The 23,317-nt window shown below is 44.6% G+C and overlaps 1 protein-coding gene across 1 annotated transcript; it reads right to left on the bottom strand.

Annotated features, from left to right (window-relative positions):
* Positions 1 to 16: 16 nt before the first annotated feature.
* Positions 17 to 12,648, bottom strand: LOC115542343 (zinc finger protein 271-like). Its single transcript, XM_030354597.1, is given in 3 exon segments — positions 17 to 2,255; positions 11,112 to 12,027; positions 12,029 to 12,648. Coding segments are annotated over 3 exon segments (1,584 nt in total). The 5' UTR covers positions 12,403 to 12,648; the 3' UTR covers positions 17 to 1,961.
* Positions 12,649 to 23,317: the final 10,669 nt, after the last annotated feature.

Here is a 23,317-nt window from a genome sequence, read left to right as displayed (position 1 = left end):
GCAATAAATAATGAAGTTCAAATGATACCGTTTTTTTTTAATTATGATGATGATGATGTTCAGCTCGTTTGTTAAAAGAAATCAAAGCTTTTGGACCAAACAATAACACAATATTTGAACAGATGAACCGAAACCATCAAACAAGAAAAGAAAAACAGAAATTCACTGCTCCAGCTCTTAACAAATTTAAGCCTTTTGCATTGGTTCAAAGTTTCACACACACACACACACACACACACACACACACACACACACACACACACACACACACACACACACACACACACATACACACACACACACACACACACACACACACAAATAATTAGTAAACAGAAAAAGAAGAGACCCGACACAAACCCAACCCCTGTACATGACCATACGACATAAGGAACGATAAATCATGGTAGGTTTGTTATCCTACCAAGAGTATTAAAGAAACACTTGACACTATACTGTGTCTTGTGTTTCAACTCATTGCAGTAATTTGGAGCTGATTGGACATTTCAGCCAATGAATCAAATAGGCTACCTCCCTCAGCAGCATTCGTGCATTGTGCAACATAACTACAAGCAGAGAGAAGTGACAGATAGTTAACTAGCAGAGAGCCGTAAAAGCACTTTCTACCCATGTCAGTGGAGGAATTGGACTCCTCATGCAATGTTATACTTAAAAGGAACAAGTAAATTACATGTTAATTAAGTCATTTGGCCTGTAGCATATAAAAAAAAAATGATACAACGGTCCCAAACAGCATTTGAAATTGACCTCGAGACTCCGGTAAAACACTATAGGACATTGATCATGATATGCCTCAATATCAGAATAAAAACCATGGGTCAAATAGCAATGGCTAGTGGAATGAAAGTGAAAGCAGTGTAAGCTTGTCCAGGCCCTGCAATTCAGGATGTAGGCAATGAATCAGAATACATTTTTCTAGTGGGCATCCCAGGAACCTATTCTATATTTTCTTGGGGAGGACCCCCGTCCATTACTGCACCCCACCCACGAATTGGATCACCAGCCGCCGCTGCAAACAGGGAGTGAAGGGGGACCAATGCTAGGAATCTTCTGACTTTGTCCCGTTAGAATAATGCTGCATTGTAGAGGGAGGACCGGCCTAAACTGAGCATCACTGAGATCTAGACATTTAACCAGGGACCTTTTAAAATGGATCATCTTCAACCATTATCACCTATTATGAGACAATCCATCCAAGGTAGTTAGCATTAAGCGCACGGAGTGGAAAGGTCAGTGGAATGAACACAATCATGTATAATGTGGGGTTTAATCTCAGTCTACTTCACAAGTGAACTTTGCAGGCTTTTTGTAATAACAAAGATAACGGTAATGACAATGTTGTGGCAATGTCAAGCATAACTTTAATATACCAATTATATGAACCCTGTTTGAATAAGTCAATTTCAATAAATTTCTATGCATTCTCCATGGACCTAGATACCTCCCACCCTCTCTAATTGAAAGGTGTTAAGATAGTTTGCATTTGCAACTGTGGGCACCAAGTTTGATACTGAGGCCAATCCAGAATTCTTTGTTGTGTAGATTCCTTTAACCGTCTTGCAGCCATGTCCACTTCACCCATATTGTGAATTGCAATTTAACTCGGTCTCTCCTCTCGCCAATCCTAAACTCCACGAAGGCCCCTCCCCCTGACCTTTGTTTCCTTTGTATTTACCCACGATGTCAACGTTTCCTATAAGAATCATGTACCATCGTCTCATTGACTGTAAGCTTGGTAACTTTGCTGCCTGTATCTTCCCCTGATCAAGCTCTACATTAAATCAAATATTTTGCTGTCAGAAGTGTCCTAGAAATGAGTTAAACAGAGACATCGATTATCAATAAAAACTGAAAGCGAATCAAAAGTTGAAAGCGTTTAATCGTGATGAAAAGAAAAACTAAAAGCAGTAATTTCAACCAATACAGGACATAGGTCTCAATCAAAGCGTCCCGTTACCCCGTGCCAAAGTGTGCTTGAGCATGTGCACTCGCAAAGCGCTTGGGTCGCTGTAGCTGGCTTTGCACTGCAGACACACGCAGGGCTTCTCCCCGGTGTGGATCCTCATGTGGATCTTCAGATAGTCTGTCCGAATGAAGCGCTTTGTGCATTGGTCACACTTGTAGGGCTTCTCCTCGGAGTGAGTCCTCATGTGGCGCTTCAGGTGGCTTGTCCGACTGAAGCACTTTGTGCATTGGTCACACTTGTAGGGCTTCTCCCCGGAGTGAGTCCTCATGTGGACGATCATATTGGCATTGTTGGGAATAACCTTGCCACACAAGACACCGGGCCGGCCCTCGCGGCAGCCCTGATGCCCAGACAGCTCCTCAAGGCGGACGATCCTCACGCTGCAGTTCAGGCTCTTGGCCACGCTGTGGTCAGCGGACTGCGAGCTCAAGGCCTCCAGTTCTGAAGCGGCAAAAAGGGTGTTATGGACGTCCACCGCCAGTGGGACCTCCCCTTGTCCGTAAACGCTCAGGATGCGCAGCTCCCTGCTGTGACTTGACATGTGGGAGGAGCCAGGGGCGTCCACACCCAGACTCTCCGAGGTGGCGCCGCGCTGCGTGCTGCAGTCTCTGATGTCATTGACGTCTTCTTCAGAGAGGAAACAAAGAGAGAAAGTAATGGTATTAATTAATTATTTGCACAAAGGCAGTGTTTCCCCTACCATTGTTCAGGCCTGGCGGGCCGCCAGGCCAACGAGCGCCCCCGCCAGGCCAACAACCGGTCAAAAAAATGAAAATAAATGAAAAAGAGAAAAAAAAAAAAAATGAAAAAAAAAAAATATATATATATATTATTATTATTATTAGCCATAATATCATAACCATCCAAGCTCACCACCAGCTATCTCAATATGTATTGGTGCTTTATGCTCCTGTACATGAAATTAGATTACAAATCACACCATCAGCTCTTACCACCGGGCCTAAAAAAAAAATTCTAGGGGAAACACTGAAAGGGATACAGCATGTACTTTTACACACTGGTGTATTGGAAGAAGTATATTTTGACATTCTTTCTTTCTAACGTCTTTTTGTTTATTATGCATTTTCCTTGTTCCCCTTGGGGGGGTCAAGGGTCAAAGGCGTCAGCTGAGAAGGCATTGCTACGTCTCCGCCTTTTAAGGATGTGGGGAGGTCATAAAGACACAACCCAGGTCATCTGTGGTTTCCGATCACCTGCTTTACCAATACTGTAGTTATACTGGGAATCAGAGTGGATTTCGCATTCCTGACATCTGTCATGAAGAAGATTTAAATCATTCTACTATAAACTGTATAGTAGTCCTTGTGTTTTAGCAGGGTGACGGTCATGATGCTTTTCAAAAGAGGACCAGCGCAGTTAGAATTGAGTACATTCTCAGTTGGTAGGTCAGTTGGCTTGCATGGATGCAATGTGTATTACTAACCTACAGAGGGCATGCCTCCACCAATATCCTCTTCAACCTTGATTGAAGTGGTGTCTGGGGTCTCCTGCTTTCCACATAAAGGAAAAACATTTTAATTTCCTTTCATTTGCACAGAATAGTTGTTAATCCCCAATTACGATAGACTGGGTTCCCCCAACCTGTTCTGACGGCGATTTGAATTCTCCCTTCATAAAGGTCAGGAGAAGAGCAATTCTTATCTTTCTGCTTCCGATACGTTTTTGGAGAAGCTGAGACTGTTTTTTGATACCAAAATTTTACCGGGGGGCGAAACGTGTACCGCCTACGTAATCTGTTCGAAATTTCCAAACCTGCCTGGCAACGGACGAACAATGACGTAAGAAGGTTCATGAATACTCAAACATTCACGCTCATTCATTGAGCGTCACAAGACGAAATAACATTAAGCAGATAACACTTATTTTACAAATGACATTTATTAGCGTTGCTTACTTTATAATTGCATTGTATTTAATTGTTTAATGTCATTTAGCTAGTAAACTGAGTGTATTAACACAAGCTAGCTAAACTATGATACACTTTAAAACACTCAGTTTACTAGCTAAATTCAATACAATACAAATATAAAGTAAAAAAAAGTGTTTGTATTATGTTATTTCTTCTTTGGCAACATGAGCGCGAAGCAATGGACAATCGTGTCGAACGATGACGTAATGTTTCGAACGTGAATTACGTAGGTGGTACAATTTTCACCCCGGTACAATTTTGGTGCGACAGCGCCAATCAACTAGTTGGCTTTTCCCCCTGGCACCCTATTGGCTGGATTAACACAATGACGACAGGGAAGCGACGGCAAGCAGCCATTTGCGCACAGTAGAGCTGTAGCGATGCGATGACGTCGATGTCGACGTCAAAGTTGTCCGTCGACGATTTTCAACGGAGAAATGGACGAAAGTCACAATAAATGAAAATGTCCGCGCACGAAATCATCAAAAGGTATGGAAATACTTCCAAGTTAAGTCCTAAACGGAAAGGTGTTGTGATTTGCACTCTTTGCCAAATGGAGTTGGCATATCACAAGAGCACGACAGCAATGTTGGAGCATCTCCAACGAGAAAGTATCTCGTGCGCATGGGAGAGTATCTCGTGCGCACGAGAAAGTATCTCATGAGCATGGGGATATATCGTGCGTATATCACTGGGTGTGTGTGTGTGTGTTTGTGTGTGTGTGTGTGTGTCGTCAGCGAGTAGGGGGACGAGCGATAGCGTGCGTGTAAGTCTAGTGAAGTCATGAACGAGTCCGGTTGTGTGTAAGAATAAAGTACCCAGCCTGTCAAGAATCGGTGGCCGCTTCATTCCATCATATTCCGACCTATAAGCAGACTCACTGTCGGTCAAAGTGAAGGGTCTTGCCCCCGAGAGAGCATCGGACCTGGAGGGAACGTATAACCTCTGCTACTCTCTTGCGCTCCGCCTCCTTCTGGAGGCGGAGCGCAAGAGAGTATACTCACACATTTTTTTCATGTCCATTTACGGGTTCCGTATTAAACAAAGTATATTATTATGATTTTCTTGGTATTTATTTGAGATACATTATGGTTTTTATTAATCGAGCAACAGAAAAATAGATAATCGTCCAATTAGTCATTCGATTAGTCGACTAATCGATAAAATAATCGCCCGATTAATCGTTTGATAAATAATCGTTTACCCCCAGCCTTAGCGTACAGAGTCAGTTGAACAAGTTGATCAAGCCTCTTGGGCTGAAGAAAATGACAGCAGCTTCCCTAGACCAACGAGTCTGGAAATAGCCAGGCTACACGTACGACTCATTAAATCATAGAGGTGTGTGCTTTCTAAGGGTGTGTGCTGGAGTTGTAACAAAGGAAGCCTCTCAGTTGGATGCTGAATAAGAAGACGACTTCCAACCTGGACACTCAGCTCCTCGTGGCAGACCAGCCGCTCGCCGCGCTCCAGGCTCTTGGCCGCGCTGTGGTCCGCAGACAGCGAGTTCAGGGCCTCCACTTCTGACGCGGTGAAGAGGGTGTCATGGCCGTCCTCCGCCAGTGGGCCCTCCCCTTTTCCGTAGACACTCAGAATCTTCAGTTCCTCGCTGTGACTGGACATGTGGGAGGAGCCAGGGGCGTCCTCACCCAGACTCTCTGAGGTGGCGTTGCGCTGATTGCTACGGTCTCTAAAGGCATCGCAGTCTTCTGCAGAGGGAGAAAAAAAGGTAAAAAAGTAAATGTTTTGATGCATTATTTGCATAAAGGGAGGCATTGTGTATTTTTACACGTGAAAGAAACTTTTTAAATGTATGCAACATTGACACAGAGGGTTTAAAATGTGAGCTGCTGACAAAGATTCACAGTTTTGGAGAGGGACATCTCCTTCAGCACCCTCCTCCCTAGACTCAAAGCTCAAGTTGTTGGCCGGGTTAAGGAAACTCAACGAACACCAGCGCAAAGTGATCTGAGCACAACATGACATTTGAGGCAAGCACAATAATTCTATTTTGACACTAAAAAGCAACAACGTCTCCTTCCCTCTAAGCTGATCAGCTAACATTAATGCATTATGAGTCATTTATGTTTGAGAATGATAAACCAGCTCATGTGGCAACTGTCTTGAAACCATTCTGGGCTCTTGACTGATTCCATCTTTGAAATGCAACTCCCAAGTTTGACTCGTGTTTTAGCAGGGCGGTGGTCATGATGCTTTTCCAAAGAGGACCAGGCTTTTTAGCGCAGTTAGAATCTAGCATCAGCCTAGAATTTATGCTGCCTAGAATCTACCAAATCAAAGAAAAAAAATACTCAATGAGTAATGTACACACCGTCACTTTTAAAATGGGGCGGCATAGACTTTAAGGACAGCTTTGTGCCTACAAATATGCGTTTCCAGGTTTTCTGTCTGGCAGGCAACATCCCTTGAGAGAAGCTGCTGAATGTAAGCACTTGATGAGCTGGCCTGCGTAGAGAGAACAAAGAAAAATCTGTACTCCATTTTTTACCTTGTAAGTATTCCAGGTGCAAGTTGTAAAAAGATACAAGAGAAGCATGTTTAGTGAATTACATTAGCCTAATACTTAAAATGAGTTCTATGAAATGATATTACATCCTTGATTTGTTTACATATTTTATAGTTCATCTCAACAACCCAATACCATGACATCAAGCTCCGCCGAAATCGGCTAATAACCCTTTGATTTGAATCAGAATAATAGTGCGTTTCAGGTACTTTTTTGCCCGTTAATAACCAGTTATATCTGGGAGTACAAGAGGGCAGATGGGGACGAAAACACGGGTTACCTGGAACGCACCATATGTATTTAGGATGAGTTTAACAGGTCAATCTCCTCATCAGTAAAACGTTAGAACTACTGCGGTCCAGTGGCCGGTAGAATACAGTTGTATTCGTTTGTTGTAGTATGAGCAGACATTGTTAAACATTGCATTCCCTTGGTATCCAAGCAGTAGAGATAAGTGCCTGTAGCCCCTTTGTTGAATTGTGCCCATTCTCGTGTGATGCCCCATGCTTGCTGGGATGCACACTCGACTTACAGTGTGTGTATTTATAGGAATGAATGGGCGGCCATGTATTAGTCCACTGTCCTTTCTCTATAATGGGTCCATGGTATTTATTTACACACATAACTGATACTATCTACCGTAACATTAGCGACAGTAACTTGGCTGTTAGCTGTACTAGCGCTAATGCTAAAGCAGCATTATAATGCTAACAAGGTAAACATATACAGTAAAGCAACACAATGATATGGCGTTAGTTAACTTACTTTTTCGAGGGTTGTAGCTGAGCCGAGGAGAGTTGGTACTGATCCAGACTTGATTTTCAGACGTTGAGCAAGTCCAGCTCTGCATTGGCCCAAGTTGAGGAAGCAGTCGTCAGTGAAATGTTTGGCGCTGCCGTGTTCTAGCAACGGGACGCCCATATGTTCCTGACCTCATCTGACTCCCGCGCTGCGTTTGTATCCGGTAGGCGTGGCCTATGACGTATTGGCTCCGGCTTCCTCATCCGTCTAAAGATGCTGCCAGAGCATGGACATAATAAAGGATGGACCACGGACTGGCCACCCATTCATTCCTATACAAACTGCTCAGTGGCGCAGGGTAACATACAGGATCGATTTGCTTCCGCTTTATGGGGCCAAGACACGTGGCCTAGTCGTGACGTACCGGATGCAGAAATATAGAACGCATGCGTGCCCACTCCCCCACTCCGGTCCAACAACAATATAAAATGATACCGTAATGCACCTGTTCTTTGTCTTTGGATCTTTTGAATAAATGGATCAATACATGATGAATCACAATGATCGCAAGCAGAGGACCGTGAGAGTTATTGAGCAGCAGATGAACCAGTCCAAAAATCGGACACGTTAACGGAGCACTGAACTAGGCCCTATCGGATGCCATTTGTTTCACTACGACTCATTTCAGCTGCACACCCCTCTTCCCCAGCGAGATAACAGCTAGTAAAACGCTTGAGGGGGCGTTTTGAAACGAAAAAACTTATTTTTTTTTAGAATATGGCATGAAGGTAATTATGAGCCTTTGATTGATATCCAGACATTTTTTGCGGAGACACATTCCTGTTCCCCACTTGTATTGGAGTGAACGGAGATATCTACTTCTGGGTCCCATGATTTGAGGGACCCGTCCACAGCCCGCTTAAACAGCTGCAATACCAGGCTTGGCCGCTGAGCACTGGTGGATTGCGGGAAGTATGCAGTGTTCCTGGGGGTTTGTGCCAGAGCCATGAGAGAGAAGAGTCGCGACGCTCTCTGATCTCGCCGGCAGGGTGGTCACGTGGTTCATGTAAGCCTGTATAGTTCAAAAACAGGCCGCGCTGCCGTGTTCTTCAATGGGACTGCCTGCAGCGATTGCAATATTGAATGGTAAATATAAATTAAAAAACACAAGTACTTTTCTGACCATTGTTGCATATTTGTAAACGTCAGTTTTACATTTGGAGTGGTAGGGTGACGACTGCAAGCTACTTAGATACGTTTTTAAGTTTGAGGTAAAGCTTCACGTTCGTGTAAGCATGGGTAGCACTAGGCTACTGACTTTAGTGGCTTAACCTTACTACATCTGTTCTGAAATTTAAGACGATTCAAGATGTTCATTTTAGCGCAACTGGACTATTACATTTTCTTGATTTTGCTTGTAATTCCGATTCACGTACCCGTGGTCAGAGAGCGATTGAGAAAGCAGAGTAGCAACAGTCCATTTAGCATTTAGTTTCCAGGCAACTTCTTCTGATGAGGCAGGAGCTGACCACACAACCATGCTACTTTTAAGACTAAGCCGAACACAAACTATCACATATATTAAAGAATAACAAATGAAAGTATTTTTTTATTAAACAATGGGTCAGACAACAAGAATATGTGTGTGTGTGTGTGTGTGTGTGTGTGTGTGTGTGTGTGTGTGTGTGTGTGTGTGTGTCCAACTTGAAAAACAACAAAGTGAAGGAACAGGGATGAATATTGTATATACAAGTGTTGACAAGAGAGGAAAGGAGACAATTAAAAAAGCAATACAAGTAAAATGGACCACTGGTTATAAAACCCTGCAGCAAATGCAGATTCCACTACCTAACATCTGCACGCTGCAAAGGAGTAGGCGCCAGGTAAAGCTGGACCCAGTGTTTGAGATGCCAGATATATCAGGCTGAGGTTTGTGGAACCAAAAACAAGTGGGAACAAGGACTAAGAACAACAAAGCAAACGTACAGTAAGTGAACAAGAACAGCAAAGTAGAGCCAGGGGGTATCAATAAATAAAACAATGTTAGTCACGTGTGCAACAAGAACAACAAATGTGTAAACAGGTGTGCGTGTATGTCTAACTTGTAAAACAAGAACAAAGTGAAGGAACAGGGAGGAATATTATAAGTTATTAATAAACAAAGAAAATACTCCACAAACATCAGGCTGAGGTTAAGGATAGTAAAGTGCATCAGGTCGAAAGGAAGGACAACAATCGCAGCAGTTGCCGCCACCACCACCAAAAGCCGTCGCCAGCACAAGCCGCCACCACTAGCAGCAGAAGGCGACACCACCATCCTTCACCACCACCAGCCAGCTCAAGCAGCCATCGCCTCAAGCAGCAGCGACCTGCAGCAGCAGCCATCAGCATCCACCATCATCAGCATCCACCATCAGCAGCATTCACCTTCAGCAGCATCCACCATCAGCCGCATACACATAACCGCTATGTCAGTGACACAATTAGGCCTAGGCATTTTTTATTCATACTATAGCTGTGAGAATTGTTCAGAAAAATCACCTCCATAGTCGACCTGGAGTCACAGGCCGACAGTCGCCTGCAAGAATCAGGGAAACCTATTATAGGACATTCTGTCCAGAAATTAAACATTTAGAAGAGTACGTGACACTTTGCTTTGATAGTTATATGCCTCTGATTGGAGATTGATTGTCGGCAGCTCCTCCAAACTAATGTTGGTACCTTCAACTAAAAATGACAATTAATTTACACTCAATCATTTCACAACAATTTGATTAGCAAGACAATTATTGATGTCCATTTCCAATACATGAATACATACTCATTACAAAGGCCTTGGAAGTCGAGGCAGTGGGGTCAGAGGACGCCCCCCCCCCTTCCACTCCTACCATCAACGGCCGACCTTCGTTATTGGCGAGAGCCAGCTCCTCCGAAGTGGTGAAGGGCGGTGGAGCGGTCCTCCTCCCAGTCGTATTAAATTTGTTTTTTATTTGCTGCAGGTAATCAACATGTGACTAAAGGTGAGCCTAGGCCATTGCAAATCATATGCTAGATTCACCTGAAATTATTCAAATGGATGCTTACAACTTACCACATTGAATATTATTTAAATATTTATTTTTGACTAGGCCCCATCTTCGTAGGAGCGTGCTGGCACCACATATATGGGGGTAACAGGCATGATGATGATGAATGATATTTTTAGACAATAAGCAGAATCTTTTCACTTATGAATTAACACGGACGGCTTTTTTTTGCCAGCACGCCACCCTAGCCATATTATGGGCAACCCTGTTCCCCATTGCTGTGATTTGGACTTTGAATTCCTCATAGGAATTCATAATACACCACGCACGCTCGATTCACTTTGCATAAGGGGGAGTCAAATGACGTGATAAACACACCTTTTATGTGAACGTGCATTGAACCTAAAGCGGAAAACCTGGTTCGACTAATTTAATCTAAAGTGAGTGTCGTGGAACCATTTAACTCTCACTGCGAGTTGCGTCTCTGTCGAAACAGGTTTTCCCAAGAAAGCCTGGGTATGTTCAGCGAGGTTCGTGGTATACTCCCCTCACAAGTTTCCTTTGTATTTACCAACGATGTGAGAGTTTCCTAATATTTTGATGTCAGAAGAATCAGAGAAATAAGTTCTTTATCACGCAGACATAAATTACTAAAATGACAACAAAACAAAACAAAGCGAATCAAAAGCTGGAAAATGTTTAATCCTGATGAAAAGAAAAACTAAAAGCATTAATTTCGACAAATACCGGACAGAGCTCTCAATCAAAGCGCCCCGTTACCCTGTGTGAAAGCACCCCATTGCCCGTGTGCTTGAGCATGTGCACACTCAAATTGCTTGGGTCGCTGTAGCTGGCGTTGCAATGCACTAACAGGCAGGGCTTCTAACCGGAGTGAGTCCTCATGTGGATCTTCAGGGTGCCTTTCAGACTGAAGCCCTTCGGGCATTGGTCACACCTGTAGGGCTTCTCGCCGGTGTGAGTTCTCGTGTGGATCTTCAGGTTGCCTTTCACACTGAAGCGCATCGTGCATTGGTCACACTTGTAGGGCTTCACCCCAGAGTGAGTCCTCAGGTGGATCTTCAGTCTGCCTTTCAGACTGAAGCACTTCGTGCATTGGTCACACGTGTAGGGCTTCTCCCCAGAGTGAGTCCTCAGGTGGATCTTCAGGCTGCCATTCAGACTGAAGCACTTCGTGCATTGGTCACACCTGTAGGGCTTCTCGCCGGAGTGAGTCCTCATGTGGGTCTTCAGGCTGCTTGTCCGACTGAAGCGCTTCGTGCATTGGTGACACTTGTAGGGCATCTCGCCAGAGTGAGTCCTCAGGTGGTTCTTCAGGTTGCAGCCATGACTGAAGCGCTTCGTGCATTGGTCACACTTGTAGGGCTTCTCGCCGGAGTGAGTTCTCATGTGGGTCTTCAGGTGGTCTTTCAGACTGAAGCACTTCGGGCATTGGTCACACCTGTAGGGCTTCTCGCCGGAGTGAGTCCTCATGTGGGTCTTCAGGCTGCTTGTCCGACTGAAGCGCTTCGTGCATTGGTCACACTTGTAGGGCATCTCGCCGGAGTGAGTCATCATGTGGCGCTTCAGGTGGCTTGTTTGACTGAAGCGCTTCGGGCATTGGTCACACCTGTAGGGCTTCTCGCCGGAGTGAGTCCTCATGTGGGTCTTCAGGCTGCTTGTCCGACTGAAGCGCTTCGTGCATTGGTCACACTTGTAGGGCTTCTCGCCGGAGTGAGTCCTCATGTGGACGTTCAGGTCGCCATGCCGAGCGAAGCGCTTTTTGCAATGGTCACAGCTGTAGGGTTTCTCCCCGGTGTGTCTTCATGTGGCCCTTTAGGTGTTCACTTAGACTGAAGCGCTTCCTGCATTGGTCACACCTGTGGGGTTTCTCGCCGGTGTGGGTCCTCATGTGCATCTTGAGGATGTAGCTATGACTGTAGTGCTTTGCGCATTGGTCACACCTGTAGGGCTTCTCCCCGGAGTGCGTACTCATGTGGATTTTCAGGTTGCCTTTCTGACTGAAGCACTTCGTGCATTGGTCACACCCGTACGGCTTCTCGTCTGGTCGGGTCCTCATGTGTACGATCATATTGGCATTGTTGGGAGAAACCTTCCACCAACCATCCACCGCCAGTGGGCCCTCCCCTTGTCCGTAAACGCTCAGGATCCGCAGCTCCCCGCTGTGACTTGACATGTGGGAGGAGCCAGGGGCGTCCACACCCAGACTCTCCGAGGTGGTGTCGCGCTGCGTGCTGCAGTCTCTGATGTCATTGACGTCTACGTATTGGAAGTATATTTTGACATTCTTTCTTTCTAACGTCTTTTTGTTTATTATGCATTTTCCTTGTTCCCCTTGGGGGGGGTCAAGGGTCAAAGGCGTCAGCTGAGAAGGCACCGCTACGTCTCCACCTTTTAAGGATGTGGGGAGGTCATCAAGACACAACCCAGGTCATCTGTGGTTTCCGATCACCTGCTTTACCAATACTGTAGTTATACTGGGAATCAGAGCGGATTCAGCATTCCTGACATCTGCCATGAAGAAGATGTAAATCATTCTACTATAAAACTGTATAGTAGTCCTTGTGTTTTAGCAGGGTGCCGGTCATGATGCTTTTCAAAAGAGGACCAGCGCAGTTAGAATCGAGTACATTCTCAGTTGGTAGGTCAGTTTGCTTGCATGGATGCAATGTGTATTACTAACCTACAGCGGGCATGCCTCCACCAATATCCTCTTCAACCTTGATTGAAATGGTGTCTGGGGTCTCCGGCTTTCCACGTAAAGAAGGAAACACATTTTCATTTCCTTTCATTTGCACAGAATAGTTGTTAATCCCCAATTACAATATACTGGGTTCCCCCAACCTGTTCTGACAGCGATTTGAATTCGCCCTTCATAAGGGTCAGGAGAAGAGCAATTCTTATCTTTCTGCTTCCGATACGTTTTTGGAGAAGCTGAGACTGTTTTTTGAGACCAAAATTGTATTGTGACAATGACGTAGGAAGGTTCATGAATATTCACAAACATTCGCGCTCATTCATTGAGCGTCACAAGACGAAATAACATTAAGCAGATAACACGTATTTTACAAATGACATTTATTAGCGTTGCTTACTTTAAAATTACATTGTATTTAATTGTTTAATGGCATTTAGCTAGTAAACTGGGTGTATTAACACAAGCTAGCTAAACTATGATACACTTTAAAACACTCAATACAATACAAATATAAAGTAAAAAAAAGTGTTTGTATTATGTTATTTCTTCTTTGGCAACATGAGCGTGAATGTTTTTTGAAACCTGCCAAGCAACGGACAATCGTGTCGAACGATGACGTAATGTTTAGAACGCGAATTACGTAGGTGGTACAATTTTCACCCCGGATCAATTTTGGTGCGACAGCGCCAATCAACTAGTTGGCTTTTCCCCCTGGCGCCCTATTGGCTGGATTAACACAATGACGACAGGGAAGCGACGGCAAGCAGCCATTTGCGTACAGAGTCAGTTGAACAAGTTGATCAAGCCTCTTGTGCTGAAGAAAATGACAGCAGCTTCCCTAGACCAACGAGTCTGGAAATAGCCAGGCTACACGTACGACTCATTAAATCATAGAGGTGTGTGCTTTCTAAGGGTGTGTGCTGGAGTTGTAACAAAGGAAGCCTCTCGTTTGGATGGTGAATAAGAAGACGATTTCCAACCTGGATACTCAGCTCCTCGTGGCAGACCAGCTGCTCGCCGCGCTCAAGGCTCTTGGCCACGCTGTGGTCCGCAGACAGCGAGTTCAGGGCCTCCACTTCTGACGCGGTGAAGAGGGTGTCATGGCCGTCCATCGCCAGTGGGCCCTCCCCTTTTCCGTAGACGCTCAGAATCTTCAGTTCCTCGCTGTGACTGGACATGTGGGAGGAGCCAGGGGCGTCCTCACCCAGACTCTGAGGTGGCGTTGCGCTGCGTGCTACGGTCTCCAAAGGCATCGCAGTCTTTTGCAGAGGGAGAAAAAAAGGAAAAAGTAATTGTTTTTGATACATTATTTGCATAAAGGGAGGCATTGTGTATTTGTACACATGAAAGACTCTTTAAATGTATGCAACATTGACACAGAGGGTTTAAAATGTGTACTGCTGACAAAGATTCACAGTTTGAGAGGGAAGTCTCCTCCAGCACCCTCCTCCCTAGACTCAAATCTCAAGTGGTTGGCCAGGTTAAGGACACTCAACGAACACCAGCGCAAAGTGATCCAACACCACATGACATGCAATGTTTGAGAATGATAAACCAGCTCCTCTGTCTTGAAACCCTTCTGGGCTCTTGACTGATTCCATCTTTGAAATGCAACTCCCAAGTTTGACTCGTGTTTTAGCAGGGCGCTGGTCATGATGCTTTTCCAACGAGGACCAGACTTTTTAGCGCAGAAAGAATCTAGCATCAGCCTAGAATTTATGCTGCCTAGAATCTACCAAATCAAAGAAAAAAAATACTCAATGAGTAATGTACACACCTTCACTTTTAAAATGGGGCTGCATAGACTTTAAGGATAGCTTTGTGCCTACAAATATGCGATTCCAGGTTTTCTGTCTGGCAGGCAACATCCCTTGAGAGAAGCTGCTGATTGTAAGCACTTGATGAGCTGGCCTGCGTAGAGACAACAAAGAAAAATCAGTACTTCATTTTTTACCTTCTATGTATTCCAGGTGCAAGTTGTAAGAAGATATAAGAAGCATATTTAGTGAATTACATTAGCCTAATACTTAAAATTAGTAATATGAAATGATATTACATCCTTGATTTGTTTACATATTTTATAGTTAAGGCCTAAAAAAAATTTTTGTTTGGTTCCGGTTTCCGACCGACCCTGTCAATTTATGTGCGACCCAAATTATTTTATGAGTTTTATAAAAAAAATAAAAAAAATAAATAAATATTTTTTTTTATGTAATTACGTTTTGGTACAGCACCTCTATAATTACATTTTGGTACAGCACCTCTTCATTCTGTACAAGGATGAGCGAATTTTCTCGTTTTTAAATGAAAACAACCTACCTATCATTCGCTGCCGCTGGAAAAAATAAAATAAAAAAATAAAATAAATTCCCTACCTACCCATGACCTCAACTGACAACCAACAGGAACCAAACTTTTTTTTTTTTTAGGCCTAATCTCAACAACCCAATACCATGACATCAAGCTCTGCAGAAATCAGCTAATAACCCTTTGATTTGAATCAGGTGTGAAGGGGAAAACATGCCTATAATATAATATAATAGTGTTCCAGGTACACTTTTTTGCCCGAAAATAACCAGCTACAACTGGGATTACAAGAGGGTAGAAAGGTGCGTAAACACGGGTTCCCAGGAACGCACAATAGGTATTTAGGATGAGTTTAACAGGTCAATCTCCTCAACAGTAAAACACTACAACTACTGCGGTCCAGTGGCCGGTAGAATACAGTTGTATTCGTTTGTTGTATGATGAGCAGACATTGTTAAACATTGCATTCCCTTGGTATCCAAGCAGTAGAGATCAGTGCCTGTAGCCCCTTTGTTGAATTGTGCCCATTCTCGTGTGATGCCCCATGCTTGCTGAGATGAACACTGGACTTACAGTGTGTGTATTTATAGAAATGAATGGGCGGCCATGTATTAGTCCACTGTCCTTTCTCTATAATAGGTCCATGGTATTTACACACATAACTGATGCTATCTACCTTAACTTTAGTGACAATAACTTGGCTGTTAGCTGTAGCGCTAATGCTAAAGCAACATTATAACGCTAACAAGGTAACCATATACAGTACAGCAACACAATGATATGGCGTTAGTTAACTTACCTTTTCGAGGTTTGTAGCTGAGCCGAGGAGAGTTGGTACTGATCCAGACTTGATTTTCAGACGTTGAGCAAGTCCAGCTCTGTATTGGCCCAAGTTGAGGAAGCAGTAGTCAGTGAAATGTTTGGCGCTGCCGTGTTCTAGCAACGGGACGGCCATACGTTCCTGACCTCATCTGACTCCCGCGCTGCGTTTGTATTCAGTAGGCGTGGCCTATGACGTATTGGCCCCGGCTTCCTCATGTGTCTAAAGATGCTGCCAGAGCTTTATTATGTCCATGTGCCAGAGTCATAATAGAGAGAGAAGAGTTGCGACCATAGATATATATATATTATAGCTGTCAAGCGATTAAAATATTTAATCGTGATTAATCGCATTAATGTCATAGTTAACTCTAATTAATCGCGATTAATCACAAATTATTTTTCTATGCTAAATATCCCTTGATTTTTTTGTCCCATAATTCTTCTCATTTTAATTCTCTTATCAACATGGTGAAGTGCATCGGCTTGCCTTGTGCAAATGATTTTTTATTGATAACAACATTGGCATATACACTGATCAAAACAGGACGATACAAAAAAAGAGCCTATAGTGCAATTAAACGACTGCTTTGAACAAATGTCATTTGAACATAGCAGTCAGGCTACTGCTTCTTTGTTTTGAGCCAAAGGAAAAAAACATTTTTTTTTTTTTTTTTTTTTATAAAATAATTGCGTTAATCGCGCTAAAAAAAAAAAAAAAACGCCGTTAAATTTGGTTTGCGTTAACGCCGTTAATAACGCGTTTAACTGACAGCCCTTCAGATGCCCTACGGTGGCGTCTAGAACTAGGCATCTAGGTAATATATATATCTATGGTTGCGACACTCTCTGATGTCGCCGGCAGGGTGGTCACGTGGTTCATGTAAGCCTGTATAGTTCAAAAACAGGCCGCGCTCTTCAATGGGACTGCCAGCAGCGATTGCAATATAGAATGGTAAATATAAATTAAAAAACACAAGTACTTTTCTGACCATTGTTGCATATTTGTAAACGTCAGTTTGACATTTGGAGTGGTAGGGTGACAACTGCAAGCTACTTAGATACGTTTAAGTTTGAGGGAAAGCTTCACGTTCGTGTTAGCATGGGTAGCACTAGGCTACTGACTTTAGTGGCTTAACCTTACTACATCTGTTCTGAAATCAGAATCAAAAGTATCACATATATTAAAAGATAACAAATGAAAGTTTATTTGTTTTTTATTAAACAATGGGTCAGACCAGGGCCGGCGCTGGCCGTTTCGGCGCCCTAGGCGGACAGGTCTTTAAGTTGAGGTCTTCCGAGCGGGGGGGGTGCTACGGTGACGGTTTCGGTTTCGGGCCGCCCTGGCGATTGCTCCCGCGCCCCCTCCCTTCTCCGTTCGCGTCGTATATTTTAATTGACTGATTAAGGGCGCCCCCAACGCATTTGTCGCCCTAGGCAGTCGCCTAGCTCGCCTATGCCGATCGCCGGCCCTGGGTCAGACAACAAGAATGTGTGTGTGTGTGTGTGTGTGTCCAACTTGAAAAACAACAACAAAGTGAAGGAACAGGGATGAATATTGTGTTAACAAGAGAGGAATGCGCTGAGGAAAGGAGACAATTAAAAAAGCCATACAAGTAAAATGGACCACTGGCTATAAAACCCTGCAGCAAATGCAGATTCCACTGCCTAACATCTGCACTCTGCAAAGAGAGTAGGCACCAAGTAAAGCCGGGCCCCGTTTCCCGAAAGCATCGTCAGCCTAAGTGGATTGCAGAGTGGGTCGTACGAGCATCGTACAGTTTTCAAATTTTTCCCGTAAGCATTGTTGGTAACGAATGTATTGAAAACGCCCGTAGCTAACGAGTGCTCCAGGGTACTCGTAGGACGCTAAGAGCATCGTTAGCCTACTATAGAGTGAACTCATTATTGCATGCGGGTGTCTCCATTCATAAAAAAAATAAAACATTCGGGAGTATGCAATAATACAAATTATTCTAAAGAGGTCAGAGACTCCGTGCACAGCCCCGACTTCCCAGTGAACCAAGAAACCCCGCGCCGTGACGAATGGGGGATTTAACCCCCTCGGTTTAACACAGGAAACTTGAGATAAGAAGGTGAAATTGCCGGGCGTGCCAATAAGCTGCGACCGAACCGGCTCGGCAGTGTAGAAAGATCTATAGCCAGGGTTCGAGTTAGGTGGGAGGCAGTGGGAGCTTTCGATTATGAGCAGCTACTTGCCAAACGAAAAAGCCTGACTTCACAAGGTGTCTTTTTATAATTTATTTGTTGATAAAGTTGATCAGCAGAGAAATAGTTAGCCAAAGACGTTGACGTCGCTTAGCAACCGAAGACGCTGGCGTTGTTGTGAAGGTCCCATGCAAGTGAACGGAGCGTTCCACGGCATTGAGAAGAGCCGTGTCATAATAGTCCATATTTACGTCCTATATCTCCCCCCCCCCCCCCCCCCGTCAAAATTCAGCGCAAGGCCGGTACGGTCTCCCCCCACCGTCAACAACTTTAAGAGACCCCCACAGAGATGGAATCATAACTTGAACCCTGCCTATAGCCTACTTCATCCTGCCCAACAATATGGGCAGGATCCAAGTGTAGCAGGTAGGACGGTAGTGATGGGTAATGCACCTTGGCCCCTCCCACTGGCAACAATCTAGATCAGGTGGCACATGTGGCACGTCTTAAAAGAGGTGCAAACTCAGTATTAGTGCAAAGACGGTGGAAGTAAAAGCCTCCGTAGCAGCTGCGTAAACAGAACGTGAGTCTTTTTGAAATGTTCGTTTTATCCTTTTATGCAAACTTATTCTTATTAAGCAGCGCCTAACACAGTCTACTGTCTGTTTGTAGTAGTTTGTAAATGGTACACACAACCACGAGACTGACACGTGAGCGCATAACAGCGATTTGTGAGTCACACGGGGTAGCAGCCAGTAAGTGTGCTGGCTCCCTTGGTCTAATACAAATGTATGGAGTAGTGTTTTTAGCATTGATCATTTCACGTTCGCTATTTGTGTAGGGACGGAAAGCTCACGTCGGGTGAGAGTGCACTGCTTTGCGTCATCCACACGTGAACGCATTGGTGCTGGAGTTGTTGGTCTAGTTCATCTGGGCTGGCCCAAACACGAGGATTGCCATCGTCTGTTCGACCAGCCACTGTTTTTCCCAGGACCGAATTCGTCTACTTGTATCTATTTGAATGTAACCTTGCTACGAGTGCTATAACCATCTGCCACTCGTATCGTGGGCTAATTGGGAGACTAGGGGGAAGACCGGCTAGTGGTAGCCCTTTAACCCAAATTGTTTTGTCTTTTGTTTGTTTTGTTTATTATATCTTTCTTGTGTGGCCCATGGACATTTTTACATCATCTCTTGTGGGAACAGTATTTGTTTTCAGTGTTTTAGTGTTTGATTTTCATTTGCTGCTAACTGCATGGGTTTTATTTGCACTTGTTGCTAACCAGCATGTTCATTGATTATTGTATAATAAATGTTTATTGATTGCATCAGTCCCATTTCTGTGCCTTCATTGGACACACCTGGATATAGTTTGATAGTATTGTTTAATCATTCTCTAAACTATAGAAACAAGTACCCCTGGGGGTCACACAAGCTCTCCTAATCGAGTCAGCAATAGCCGCGTTTGAATGATAATGTATGAATGGAACGTTGCATTTTTAATGTCTACAAATATTCTATACTAGAGAGCCAATCAATGCAACCTTATGCTGAATCAGATAAAGTCGGCTCTCTTGCTGCGCAAAATAGGCCTATATGTTTAAAAATTCAGCACATTAAGGCCCCGTCCACACGAAGCCGAAACGGGCGAAACCGTTACGGTTTCGATCTATCAGGTTTCGAAGTATCTCCGTTAAGACGAAGCCAAGCGAAACCGGATAGATCTGTAGAAACGCTGTAAACATTCCAGGCCCATAAGGGGCGCTGCTTCTGGTACACAAATCCAGAAGAAGAAGAGGCGAGCATGCGCATAAAGGCTGCCCCCCGAACCACTAACAACACAAACAAACAGCTCTTCTACGATGGCGAACTAGATTCTCAATAAATAATGGCTTAGCAACCCAACAAGGGACATGATATGCTGCAGAACGATTACAAGCTTGTGGTCCGCCATCATCTTTTTTGTTGTGATCTCCGCGGGCTTAAGAGCCCTTGGCTAGGAGGTTGAGGGGTGGGGCGATGACGTCAGTGTTTGCGGTTTCAGTCGGTTTCAGGCGTCCACACGAAACCAAAACGAAACCGGATAGATTTGAAACCACCTCCGAGGGTGGTTTCAGAAGTTTGCGGTTTCGGTCAGCGGATTCGCCGGCTTCGTGTGGACGGAAGGCCGAACCGTACAAGACCTTTGCGGTTTCGCCATGAAATCGGCTTCGTGTGGACGGGGCCTAAGGCCCCGAAGCCGAAACGGGCGAAACCGTTACGGTTTCGATCTATCCGGTTTCGGAGTATCTCCGTAAAGACGAAGCCAAGCGAAACCGGGTAGATCTGTAGAAACGCTGTAGTACACATTCCAGGCCCATAAGGGGCGCTGCTTCTGGTACAGAAATCCAGAAGAAATGAAATAAGAAGAGGCGAGCATGCGCATAAAGGCTGCCCTTATGCGCATGCTCGCATGTGATTTCTGAGACTCCGCGGGCTTAAAGCTAGGGTGAGCGATTTTGGAGAAAACAGCCGTTGAGATTCCGTCGCGTGCTCTCTGGCCTCTCCCTGCCACGCTACCTGCTGTAGCTCCTCCCACCGAACGTCAGTTATGCGCGTTCATGTGAATTCAGTTACATTGATAGGAAGACGAAACACCATGTCCGATTCCGAGGTAATTAAACATTAGTGCTGATAGCTACATAAGTAGCCTACATATATAGCATCAACATCTTACTCACAGACATACCATGTATGTTATCTTAAAATCATTGCAATTGCGCTGGTAGGCCTAAGAAAGGTAGCTGTATCAGCCAAGCAAGATAGCAGACTAATTGCAACTGTAGTTCGTTAGCATAAGCTGCCAGAGCTAGTAACCTGGTCATCAATATATTATATACTGACGTTTTGAAGTCATGAATTGTACTACAATAACGCTATTTTTTTGCATTATAAGAGTGTCCAAGAAGAGAGCCAAGCTGGCTCTGGGGACGATTATGTCCCAGGTCCTAGCAGCACAGGACGTGGGATATGTAGGGTCAGCGGTCGTCCTGCTGCTAGAGGCAGGCAGCCTAGGGGCAGAGGCAGGGGCAGAGGAAGGGGACGAGGTCGCGGTCGGAGAGGTCTTGACACGATAGGGCAAGAGGACATGGCCCGTGTGGAAACAATCAGGATTCAACGAATCACAAATGAGCAGGTATGTTTATTTCATGTCATACTTTTAACAAAAAAAAATCAGGCGAGCCAATTTTCTGTATAAATGTGTAATAAGTAATTGTACATTTCCTGGCCAGGTTCGAATCAGAAACCTGAACCTAGAAGCTTCCCACCATCTGCTGGAGCTGTGTTTGGAACGGGAACCATCCCTCATCTTTGACCTCCTGGCCATGTCCATCCCTCATCCCACATCTGACCCACAACAGCCTGGTCCAAGTGACCCACAGCAGTCAGCCTGGTGCATTTGCACCAAATGCAAGGAGATGCCTACGGATATAGAGAGGAAATGCTGTGGACAACTCCTAGACTCCTGTGTCTCCGAAGCCGGATTCGCCGGCTTCGTGCGTACGGAAGGCCGAACCGTACAAGACCTTTGCGGTTTCGCCATGAAATCGGCTTCGTGTGAACGGGGCCTAAGATAAATGTAGTTGTCACACAAGCTATTTTGGATTTTTGTAATATGGAATTAGTTCAGGGGGGGAAATGCCGTGAATAAATGTATGCACAGTGCGTTCAGGATTCGGACTGATATGTCGACCTAGGCTTAATCAATTGTGTTTTAATATCTTTAGCATTCATATTATTGCAATCTATTCTTTTCGTAGGCTACTCTGCGGTTGGCCTTGATGGGGAGATATTTTAACCCTTTTTAACCCCATTTTCCTGCGACATTCCTGCGTCTCCACCTGCGTCATAGCCCGTTTAAGAACCATGTCAGCGGACAGGTACAATCCTACGATCGTCGTGAGTGCAGCGAATGCACGTTCACGTTAACAGGAGTTTCGGGAAACGCTCCAAAGAAATGATCGATCGGGAGAATGATCTTACGAGCGAAGATCCATCGTTATCGGGAAACGGGGCCCTGGCCCCAGTGTTTGAGATGCCAGATATATCAGGCTGAGGTTTGTGGAACCAAAAACAAGTGGGAACAAGGACTAAGAACGACAGAGCAAACATACAGTAAGTGAACAAGAACAGCAAAGTAGAGCCAGGGGGTATCAATAAATAAAACAATGTTAGTCATGTGTGCTACAAGAACAACAAATGTGTAAACAGGTGTGCGTGTAGGCCTATATCTAACTTGTAAAACAAGAACAAAGTGAAGGAACAGGGAGGAATATTATAAGTTATTAATAAACAAAGAAAATACTCCACAAACATAAAGTGCATCAGGTCGAAAGGAAGGACAACAATCGCTGCCGCCGCCACCACCACCAACAGCCGTCGCCAGCACAAGCCGCCACCACTAGCAGCAGAAGGCGACACCACCATCCTTCGCCACCACCAGCCAGCTCAAGCAGCCATCGCCTCAAGCAGCAGCGACCTGCAGCAGCAGTGTTATCCGGCCCCAGCCAGCTCAAGCCACCAGCAGGAGCAGCCACCAGCAGCAGCATTCACCTTCAGCAGCATCCACCATCAGCAGCATTCACCTTCAGCAGCATCCACCATCAGCCGCATACACATAACCGCTATGTCTGTGACACAATTAGGCCCAGGCATTTTTTATTCTACAAATTCATACTATAGATGTGAGAATTGTTCAGAAAAAAAAAAAAAAAATCACCTCCATAGTCGCCCTGGAGTCACAGGGCGACAGTCTCCTGCAAGAATCAGGGAAACCTATTATAGGACATTCTGTCCAGAAATTAAACATTTAGAAGAGTACGTGACACTTTGCTTTGATAGTTATATACCTCTGATTGGAGATTGATTGCCGGCAGCTCCTCCAAACTAATGTTTATACCTTCAACTAAAAATGACAATTAATTTACAACAATTTCACAACAATTTGATTAGCAAGACAATTATTGATGTCCATTGCCAATACATGAATACATACTCATTACAAAGGCCTTGGAAGTCGAGGCAGTGGGGTCAGAGGACGCCCCCCCTTCCACTCCTA

The sequence above is a fragment of the Gadus morhua genome, chromosome 4 (assembly GCF_902167405.1).
Source record: "Gadus morhua chromosome 4, gadMor3.0, whole genome shotgun sequence".
Taxonomy (NCBI): domain Eukaryota; kingdom Metazoa; phylum Chordata; class Actinopteri; order Gadiformes; family Gadidae; genus Gadus; species Gadus morhua.
The sequence above is the reverse complement of the archived record's forward strand: the minus strand, read 5'-3'. Positions and strand labels throughout refer to the sequence as shown.